This window comes from Eurytemora carolleeae, unplaced genomic scaffold (assembly GCF_000591075.1).
Source record: "Eurytemora carolleeae unplaced genomic scaffold, Eaff_2.0 scaffold1236, whole genome shotgun sequence".
NCBI classification, from domain to species: domain Eukaryota; kingdom Metazoa; phylum Arthropoda; class Copepoda; order Calanoida; family Temoridae; genus Eurytemora; species Eurytemora carolleeae.
The window spans coordinates 42,956-54,586 of NW_019397351.1; the positions used below are offsets into that span (position 1 = coordinate 42,956).

An 11,631-nucleotide genomic window follows, 5' to 3' on the forward strand; every position below is an offset into this window, starting at 1 on the left:
TCAAGGCATTTAAAAGTATATCACGCAATTACAACACTGAACTGCACTCTAGCTAATTATCTAATTTAAATTTCATGATTAAAAGCTATGAGCGCGGGGCAAACTGATTCAAATCTACAAAATCAACGCCTAGCTGTAAAAAATCTGTTTGTCATTCCTAATTGTTAAAAAAACTGAAACTAATGAAAGGGGGGACAATCAATAGGTTTAATGTAGGGAGAGGGGGGGGGAAGGGTCGTGATGGTGATTGGGTTTCGGGGGTGGGGAAATTCTCTATACATTTGACTGATGATTCTTTTTACTAAAAAGCCCCGGTTCAATGAACCGTTCACTATTAATCAAATTTATTAAGGAATATATTACACAAAATAGTTTTTTGGGTAAAAAATCTTTTTATTTAAAAAAATAAATATTCCCCAAAAATGTGTGAATAATGCGCGAACCGTGTCAAAACCTTTCAGATTAATTGTTTTTTTTCTGAGAATTTAAAAAAAGTAATCTATCAAAAAACTGTCCCCCCCCCCATCCTTTCTTAACAATTCGGAACAAGAAAAAATACATTTTTTGTTGAAATATAAAAATTTGTTTGAATACCGTCTATTTGATCTGGTTTAAAGGGGAGGGGGTGGGAGGGAGGCAAGTAAACCCGGTTTGTTTTCTGTTTAGAATTGGTTTGGGAGAGACAAAAAGTCATTTCCGTTAATTTTTTCTTCTTGCGCGGGCCGCGCCCGTAAAGTTTGATTATAAGGTTGTAAAACTTGGTTATAGACTACCACTAGACTATAGTAGTACATATATATATATAAAATCAGTCTATGATAGGAGTATAAAAATGCATGTTTTTTTATCCCTGGGCGATGGGGGGAGGGGATAGAGAGTGGGGGTCTACGAACTGTTTTTTAGTAAATATTGAATGAAATATAAATAAACAAATGAATAGAAGAGTTAGAAAACAGACTTTTAAAAGGACTTTAAACAAATAATAAATCTTTACTAACCTTTACTGTAGGATTCGTTCTCATCTGCCACGGCGACTGTGAATATCTCTCCAATCTCCGGGTGTCCGCCGGTACCCTCCGCCCTTCTCTGAAGCAGATGGAGCTGCTCCATCTGAAGATGTTTGACGCTTCTACAGTGCTGGAGCAGCAAAGCTTTACCCTGGGCTGAGTGGGAGCAGAGGGTGCAGTTGTAGTTCACCTTCTCTCCCTTCAGCTCCGACTCAGATTTCCTGAGATGTGAGAAAATGGCAGCGGAGACCTCATGTCCCTGGTTAGCGGAGTGAATCTGGAGTTTGTGAATACTATCTGTGTAGAAATCACAGGCGTTGCACCTTAGCTGAACTGAGTTTGACACATTCATGAAGTTCAACTTCCACTCGTTGCTCGGCCCCCCTTCCATGATGTGATTTACCAACTGGAGCTTCTGCAAGTGCTTGTCCGTCTTGCAGTGGAGCTGGAAGTTAGCCTTGAGATTGGTTTTGTAAGAGCAGAGTTTACAGATGTAGGTTCCACCAATGAGAAGGGAAACCTCGGATTCTCGGAGTTTGGTTCTATCCACCGCGAGATGGTCGGACAGAATCTGAAGATGGTCGCAACTAAACTCCCGGCAGACAGCACAGTTGTAGAGATGGCGAGGGTTTGGATCCGACTGGTCCATCTCAACATGGTCCTGACCGTCTCCAGGGGGAAGGAAGGGCAAGGGTGGCATGCCGGGCATGCCCGGGGCACCTCCCATCATCTGCATGAGAAGAGCTTGGTTAAAAGCCATGTCAGCCATGGCAGCTTCCTTCATAGGACTGCTGGACATGTTGTTGGGCATCCTGGGCATACCCTGGAGCAGTTGTTGAAGACCAGGACTAGGACTGGGACCGTTGGGCATGGATTGGAGGGAGAGAGGGGATCCAGCATCCATGTTGGGAATTTGTTGAAGATTCATCACATTGTTCATATGTTTTTCACTTGTCATATGAATACGGAGATTCCGAGCTATATTTGTTTCATAGTTGCAAATATCACACCGCCAACAGGGTTTATCCTTGTCTAGATCTGCTGGCTTAGGAGTGCTACAGGGTGTAGCATATTTACTGGTCTGACTGGGTGAAGGGGAGGGTGGAGCTTCTCCTCCCCCGTTCTGTAACTCCTGCATGTTGTTGATGTGCTTGTCTGACTGCATGTGGATTGAGAGGTTACCCTTGGTTGTAGTTGAGTAGTTGCAAACTTCACATCTGTAGGGTTTGTATCCGCAGGTATAGGTTTCTCCCCGGGCAAGACGGGGATGCTGCTGTCCTGTGATACAGTAGATACAAGTGGTTTCACTTTCTGGATGTTTCTCCTTCATGTGTATTTCTAAAGTTTCCTGATACTTATAATGCCAGTTACACTTGGGACATTTCAGGGTTTTGCAGGCATTGTTGCTCGCGTTCCATCCTGCACTCCCCATCCTACTGGAGTTAAGGATCAGATCACACTTGGCACATTCTACTCCGGGGGCACGTCCTTGTACATGCTCCGGACACGCTCCTATAGTGGTTCCCTTGAGAGAGGAGAAGGAACCCAGGGATTGGTTGAAAGAGTTGGGAGAAGGAGACATGCTCTCTACCCCTGGAGATTCACTGTTTCTTCCGTTTGAGATCGGAGATATCTGGGAGGCTGCAAGATCATTCCGAACCCTAATCCCACCCTCACCGGGGGACTTTGAGGGAGAATGCAGATTAGGAACTTGATCAGAAGGCAGGGAGTAGTGTCCTTTCACTACTGGTTCAAGGAAGGAGAGAAGAGGAGATTTATCCTTCCCAACAGGTTGAACCAGAGCAGACACATTCTCTATCTTAAGAATATCTACTTCATCATCATTAAAATCTAAACTATGATCGTCCATACAATGGTTCTTGAATGACTTTGTATTCCCAAAAGAGAGTTTACATATAAAACACATAAGAATTGGTTTCACTGGTACGTTATCCGGGGCTGACCCACTGTTAATGAGTTCTGACCCCTGCTTATCACTAGATTTATGTCTGTAATTATACACCCTGTAGCTGTGCACAGTGGGTCGATCTGACGATGTCTGTGCACGCACATAAGAAGGATACTGACTCTTGGTCCTGGAAACATAGACGGCGTTCTCTATGGTTGGGAACTGATCTACGTCGTTCTCCTCACCCTGCTTCTCAACGATGCTGCCCTCCTGTCTGGGCAGGTCCAGGGACTCCTCGTCACTGAAGTCTCCGTCCTCGATGATATACGCCGAGCCGTCAGGGTTGTAGACAATCTTCCCTTGGAACTGCTCGATGTCGGAGGCCATGTTGATGTGTTTGGGACTGTTCTCCCGCGTGTTGTTGTTGTGCCGGTCCTCCAGCAGTTTGGGGATCCCAGGGGGGGCGGAGCTCAGGACTGGATTAGTGGTGGGTGTGGTTTCTCCACCCTCCATTCCCAGGTCTAGAGATTTACTCGCAAACTGCCTCCGCTCATTCTGAAAATAAAAGAATCAATTTATTTTTGTTTTCTCTCCAAAATGTCGAGTTAATTCAATTTAAATTAAATATTCTGGGTTCTCTCAGCTGTATTCAGTCTCAGAGTGAACAGGGTAGACAGGGATGAAAAGAGGAGATGACGGGAAAGAACAAGAGGGAGAGAAAAAATTACTAAAAATAAATTGTTTAAAATTACTGAATCTAAAAGAAAGGAAACAAATACAGGAGAAATTTGTTTTCATTAGAGAATGGAAAACAGGGAGAACAAACTTAATTTAATGAAAGACACAACTTTGATAATAAAAGAAGTTAGTTTAGACCTAAACATGTTTAGTTTATCTATCTATCTATATCCCCCTTTTTGCTCCATGTCCATGTCCATGTTTCTTGTATTTAGATCCGTTCACATCTAGGATACAAGGAATTAGAGTCTTTGCCGCAAACTCTGCTTTTCAAAACCTTATATCTGTGCAACCCAATGTCATGGACCTTTGATATTTCAAACTATGAAATCAATTGGAACAAATTATATAAGTTTGAAATTTCAAAGGTTTACACCCTCAGGCTGCAAAGATAGAGTGATTAGAAAATTTGAATTTTTGGCTAAGACTCGATTCCTTTACTCCGTGTTTTAGAGAATACAGAGATCACAAGTTTTATAAGTAATTGTGTGTTGATTTTAGAATTTAACACTACGATCCATTCTTTAAATTTTTGGAAAGAGCAGTAAAGTCTCAAAACTTATTTAACTCTATTAGGTCATTTCGTAAAAGACAAAAAAAATTATCACATTTACATTTAGTTTTGGCTGGAAGAGATTAAAAACTTGGCTTTAAACTAAATTTAATTTCTACTTGAGAACCTTCTCAGCTATTAAATAAAATTGGCTTTAATTTTGCTGTCATTTGCCAAACAGCGTAGGGGTAATTATTTGTATGAAAGGTGCAAACGACTGCCGCTAGCTAAAAACTAGCAGTTAGAGGCGTAGCCTATAGAAACTAGCGGCGTGTTTTTAAAGGCAATGCTGATCATATTTTTTTTGAGGTGCTAACTTTCATAAATAAATTATATGAAAATTAAAAGATTAAAAAACTTTAGTCCAAACAATATTTCTATAAGATCTAAACCGCCGGTTCAAGTTGAAGAGAAGTGGTTTAACTTAGTTTACTAAGTTCAACTGCTTCTTGCTATTCATTAAATTTGGTCCAATTTTAGTTTTGACTATATACTGTAATATTTACTACTAGAGCTTTCATATCCTAGATATTAGCTACTAGCTTGGAGCTATCATATCCTAGCTATTAGCTACTAGCTTGGAGCTATCATATCCTAGCTATTAGCTACTAGCATAGAACTGTCATATCCTAGATATTGGCTACTAGCATAGAGCTGTCATATCCTAGATATTGGCTACTAGCTACTAGCTTGAAGAAACGGGTGTTTATACCACTAATTTGCTAGCACTGTCAGATTTCTCTGTAAATACTTGTGAATAATGAATTATGGAACAAATAGATCTCTCCACCCCCCCCCCCTCACTTTTTGTTACTGGAAGCAACCAATTGAGTGTAGTATAATCGTTATCATTCTCGTATGTTAATATTTTTTTTTATGTATGGAATAAATCTTCAGTTGTTTAATTCTAAGCTTAGAATATCAATTTTTGACAATGTGCCTAAAAAGTTACATTTTGCGTAAAACTTGCGGTTTTGCGCAAATTGCGGAAAAAAAATTGCGCAAAACTAAAATTTCGTTTCATGCGCAACTTTCGCAAAAAATATTTCCGGTTTTGCGCAAATTGCGCAAAAAAATAGCGCAAAACTCATTGCGTTTCATGCGCAAAAATAGCGCAAAAGATTTAGCCATTTCGTGGAAACCCTAAATTAAACCTTAATAAAAGGAAGGAATTGATATTGGCATGAAAAGCGAAAATATAGTTGGTACAGGGAAAATTTAGTTAATACAGGGAAAATATAATTGGTACAGGGAAAGTATAGTTGGTACAGGGAAAATATAGCTGGTACAGGAAAAATAAAGTTGGTACAGGGAAAATATAGTTGGTACAGAGAAAATATAGTTGGTACAGGAAAAATATAGTTGGTACAGGGAAAATATAGTTGATACAGGGAAAATATAGTTGGTACAGGGAAAGTATAGTTGGTACAGGGAAAATATAGCTGATACAGGGAAAATATAGCTGGTATAGGAAAAATATAGTTGGTACAGGGAAAATATAGTTGGTACAGGGAAAATATAGTTGGTACAGAGAAAATATAGTTAGTACAGAGAAAATATAGTTGGTACAGGGAAAATATAGTTGGTACAGGGAAAATATAGTTGGTACAGGGAAAATATAGTTGATACAGGGAAAATATAATTGGTACAGCGAAAACATAATTGGTACAGGGAAAATATAGCTGGTACAGGGAAAATATAGTTGGTACAGGGAAAATATAGTTGGTACTGGGAAAATATAGTTGGTACAGGGAAAATATAGTTGGTACAGGGAAAAAATTGAGAGAACTAACAGAGTGATTTATCATTATAACATCGAGAGGGGGGGGGGGTGTAACCCCCAAGAAATGTCGGACTAGGAGGGGTCCAATATTAACAGGATTTTAATATCAGTTTCATGCATTTTAAGATAATTCTTAGCCTGGCTTTAATAATGTCTTATTGATTATACTTAATAATACATAGGGTGGTATCATAACAATCATCAAGATGGGGGGGGGGGACGGGGAGTAAAGCTTGGAGACAGAAAAACTGGAGGGGGGGGGAGCACTAAAAAACATAATTTAGATTAATTAAATGTACATTAAAATGTACCCAATGTATGCGGGGCTGTAGGGACTGCCTAACTGCCTGTCATTATATTAGGTCTTGGATATTTAAGGGGGGAGGAAATGGGTGAAAAGGGGGTGGGGGAGAAGGTATAACTATTGAAAGAATTATAAAGGTGAAAATTGGGGTTTTTAGGAGACCTAGACTGAAAATGATAAATATAGGAAAAAGTTAAGTTTTTTTACGAAAAGGCCGGGGAGGATAAAAGAGTTTTTTTTGTGGGTTAGGGAGGCTGGAATATGGTGTCAAGATATTAAGAATTTTGGAGGATTTCTTACACGATATTGCAATATTAGAACCAGAATTGAACTCTAATCACAAAGATGAAACAAAACATGTAATTGAAGAAAATCATTGGATTTACTTGAGATTGATATATATAATATCCTTCACACCTAGATCCATCAATTCTACCCCCCCCCCACATCCTCATCAATCGATCAATCAAATCGTTGGGCTCGATTCCCTCGGTTTATCGTTGTAAACTAAAAGATTTTAAAATTGCTGTTTAGGCCGAATGGTCTTAAACCCAGAAAGGTTAAAGAATTCCCTCTTGCAGGAACTGATATTTAAGCCAAATAAAAAAACCTAACATTGGCCAAACTTCCCTAGCCCAGCTTTTAGCAGGATATTTACACAAGCGCCCCTCAAACTTCAAGTTTTCAAACTAAATTATTCCATAAAAATTAATACTAAATATGGAGCAAAATTTCGATGATAATGTCATGTAATTACTCACGGGACACACTTTTTGCGCTGCCCTGTCAAGATTTCATCCGATACACACAAAAATTTGCCAAAATCCGCAAAAACTTGCGACACGGTGGGTGGGTGTTTCATTTCCCGCATTTTCTAACCCCATCCTCCCGCCCCGACCATCATCGGTTCTAATTACTAGCTCTGTACCTCGAGTAAACTACCCTGACTTGCAGAAAATTAAACACACGAAATATTTAATTACATGGCTCGGGTTAAGAATTAGCCAGGCTGGCGCTGTTCTCTCTGTAAGCGCAGATTGCCGCGGCGCGCTACAGAACAAACAATAATTTATGTTTAATTATCCCAACACAGTTTGAATGTAAAACACGGCGTAAGAATGTCTGTTCCACACCTTAGACCAGGGTTGAGTTGAATATAAACGGGCAGGATTAACACTCAAAACAAATTAAATTAAGAAAAAGACCCATAAAGATAAGACGAGCTTAGATCAAGAAAGAGAGATGTAGCACCCAGATATTAACCACAACAATCTTAAATTTGAAGAGGTGTGGGGATATGTGGTCTCCCAAATATCTATAAACAGATATATATATATAGATAATTGTCAATTTTAGATAAAGAACGATAATTAAAGATATTTTTGTTTCACACAAATAGATAAAATAGATATTTTAATCATAAAATCAAAGAAAATCTATTAAAAGATCAAACTGAAATTTGTTAAAAGATGATATAAACGATCTCTAATTTATAAAAAAGTTAAAATTATGAATAAAAAAATGTAATGAGAAATTTATGATTATAAAGAGAAATATATTTTTAGATTTATGAGGATTAGAATACATAATAAATCCAACCTACAAGATAAATTTAAGACTTCCAAACATCCAAATCAAATATGAGGATTAGTATACATAATAAATCCAACCTACAAGATAAATATATGACTTCCAAACATCCAAATCAAATTCTTGAGAAGATTTTTATGAAGCATTAAAAAACCCATTTTATGACAATTATTACGATATTATTCTAGGACTATTTAAATCTCTTTCTTTTTATTTTACGAACAGAATTTTGGAAATTAAAATTTTTAAAAGTCCTTTTTGTAAAGTAACAAATTGTGCACACAAGTGCTAGTTTTTTCCTTATCTTTATTGCGGAATGTGAAACAAGAAGAAAATGGTTAAAGAGGTAATTAAAAAGATTATATTTCGCTACTTTTTTGCTCCAAATTTTCTGTTATTAATATTTTTTTCTCAACCATGATACAAAATCATGACATTTAAAATTCTTTACATCGTAAAAATTGATTATAAATGTTCATATTTTCAAAACTAAATGACGGTGGATAATACCATTGCATGCGGCTTTGTTTACATATTAATGTTTCAACAAGACAAAAACATGAATAAATGTTGGGACTGAATAGAGGAGCTTGATGGTTGGTTTTATTCGGGAAACAGGAAAAGACCGCCGCAGACAGAGACAAAAAGATATTGCATGATTACTATGGACTACTAGGCTATTCATAATAAGGCAAAATTCTTAAAACGACAGTTCTCTTTAAATTATTAAATTATGAATATGATCATTTTAAAAAGGCTTTGATTTCTTTCATTCTCAATTTCACTGATTTAAAAAAGAGGGCATTTTACTTCTATGGCACTGTCATAAAGAAAAGTTTTATATTTACCTTAAATTTGACTAAAATGTAATAAAACTAACATTTTGAACTAATTTGTTTCGATAGTTTGATATCACTAGGTTTAGCGCAGACAATTGCGCGGTGCACGGCTCCTTCTAGCGGGGTGGATCGCACTCGACTGGAGCTGAGTTCCTCGCCACTCTATACACCGAGGTCCAAGGGAGGGGGGGGGGGGTGAAGGGAAATCAGCCCTGTACCGCTCATTTGGTCTCTTCACACTGCCGGCTCATCATACAGATGAAAAAATCTCGAAATCCCAACCTATAGCTTAGCTCTATATCCCACCCGTCCTATTCCTCGCAGACCTAGAGACAATCAGACGTATCATCTTCTAAACTATCTGAACCATATCTGTATGGTTTAGGGCTCGATAAAATAAACTGTACAGTGTCTCAGTGTACACAAGTTGCGGATTTTCCTGTTTCAATAAACTGGTTTTTAAACATGGCGGCCGATATAAAATATATAGAAAACTCTATAATATAATGGCATAATGCTTTTCAGGAATTAAAGTCTGATCAATACAATTATCAAATCTTTTCTGATCAAAATTGTCAATAAACTAAATAGAAATAAAGATATCTTCTCAAGTACTTTCAAATTTGATAATATTTAAATTACTATTGTCATTGTCAAGTACTATACATATATAATTATTACTTTTTTAAATTTCATTTTTATGAGAATAATGAACATTTTGCCATGATATAAACATATTTTTAGAATTCATCTATTTTTTGGTTATTTGATTCATTCATTCTTTTTTCTGTGTATTTAAATTGTTTCAAATATTTTTTGTTGTTTTTATTTTTGATACAAGAAATATTGTATGCTGGTTTTCATCTATTTTTTGTCTTTTCTATTTATTTGTATGGGTTTAATGTTCAAAAATTATTAAGTTCAATATTTTAGTAGTTTGGATTAAAACACATAAGATTGCTTAAATGTCGTCTTTCTATTCCAGTTGTATGGATCCCACTGTGGAAGAATATGTTTGTTTTGTTTGTATGTTATTGTTGTTTGATTATGATAATTATGTATGATGAGGTTTGATGAGGTCTCGTCCTGTATAGTGTACGCTAGATGCTCTGGACCCATCTTAACCTCATTTGGCAGCGTCCTCGGCTTAATATAATTGTTGGGGCCAAATGAGCTACAGTCCACAACTTATAGAATATTCATCATATTCGCCATTTTCTTTCAAGGAATTAAGTCTTTGCCACAAACTCAATTTTTACCTTTAATATCTCGAACTTAAAGTATTTGATCTAATATAACATAGTTCTACGCCATTGGGTTTCAATGATATAGGGATGTGACAAAGACTCAATTCCTTTTTCATAACATTTCATTCTCTTCTGAAAGCCTGGCGTTTTAAAAATTATTGTTTAAACGAAAAGTGACATGTTTATTTTTGCCACTAGAGCATTTGAATTATCATGCTTTTAATTCCATTTCATTCTATTATAATGCAATCCCGGGGCCTATTGTCTCCAAGTCTTAAGTATCATTGTCTCTCTTTTCTACTCCCGATTTATTGTTGTCGTCGATTCTCGATTGATCCAAGTATTTCTCGTTTTATAAATATATATTTATCTATCTATCTATATATCTATCTATCATTATTTTTTATCTATCTGTCTATTTATATTAGAGTAGGGGGTGATTACTTTGTCAACCGTCCCCTTTTTTTCTAACCTTTACATTATTTCACCTTTTTTATCTGTCCAGCCCTAGGTCCCTTGGGGACCCTTCCATCAGGTCTTTTAAGAGAAACCTTCTGACTAACTATACGTTTATGACACAACATTGCCCAAAGTAATTGATTTTGCAAAAATTCAAATTAACTTTGCCAAACGTCTGGAGGAAAAAACAGCTGAGATAAGTGTCTGTGAAATATTTAAAAACACGGTGAAAGTGTAGAAGCATATTTTCGTCATATTTGGCTAAATATTGGGCTGAAAAATATTGTGTTACGTTTTTCTATCTTTCCCCCACAATATTTGTGTCGTTGGGTGTTTGTTTTGCCACGCCAGAGACACAGCGAATCAAATTAATGTCTGCGGAGCAAATTTATCGACAATCAGATCTACAGATAAAAATCCGCGAGATAAGAGCTAAAAAAACCGCAATAAAAGCATATTTTTGGCGCAAACAAGATTTAAATTCTTTGTATAGAATGTGGAATGCAGAAACGACCTTTAAAAAGCAAATATGACAGGAGGCTTCCTCTAGACAACATATATTAACATTTATACACAGTCGGACAAAAAACTTGATACTAAATACCCCCCCCCCCCACCTTCCGCCCCATTTTTAAAGGTTGCCAATTGAATAGAGCTTGGATTATGCGTGGGATGAGGTTTTGGGTTGGGACTAATCAACGAAATATAATTTCTCCACAAATAGTTCTTGTTCATCACGAATCCATCTTTATNATATGTAATACAATTATTAATATTAAATATTTGGAGCGGACTCAAAAGGATTGTAACACCATGGACCAAAGGACTCCACCCCCTCCCCCTTTTCCCATGTGCACATTTCTCGCGACATTTTCCCCCATCTCACCTCTGCGCAGTATAATCATAAATCCGTCTTGTCTGCGCAGCCCAAACATAAACTTTATCAAAAATATGCTGGGCACTTTGCCAATAGACAAGCGTACATTGCGTACATTTTCCCCAACTGTTAAATTAGGGAATTTTCGTTCAAGATTTTTATCAAAATTAACAAGCATTTTTTATTTTTATAAAAATATAATTTTCTTACTTTGTCAAATAACATTTGTTTTCCTTGTTCCCGCTAAATTTAAACTGCAATTGTACTTTCATGAATATTTTGTAGAATCATTAAAATTTCCAATTTTAAAACAAATGTCATTTTT

General features: G+C 36.7%; 1 protein-coding gene across 1 annotated transcript in view; it reads right to left on the minus strand.

The window, feature by feature from the left end:
* Positions 1-9,091, minus strand: part of LOC111713682 (zinc finger homeobox protein 3) — a 16,588-nt gene extending 7,497 nt beyond the window's left edge. The window contains exons 1-2 of the mRNA XM_023488614.1: positions 8,733-9,091; positions 999-3,471 (exon numbers count right to left, since the gene is read on the minus strand). Of these exons, the coding sequence (XP_023344382.1) occupies positions 999-3,429 (2,431 nt within the window). The 5' untranslated portion in view covers positions 3,430-3,471; positions 8,733-9,091. The remainder of the gene's footprint in view (positions 1-998; positions 3,472-8,732) is intronic.
* Between the last annotated feature and the right edge of the window lie 2,540 nt (positions 9,092-11,631).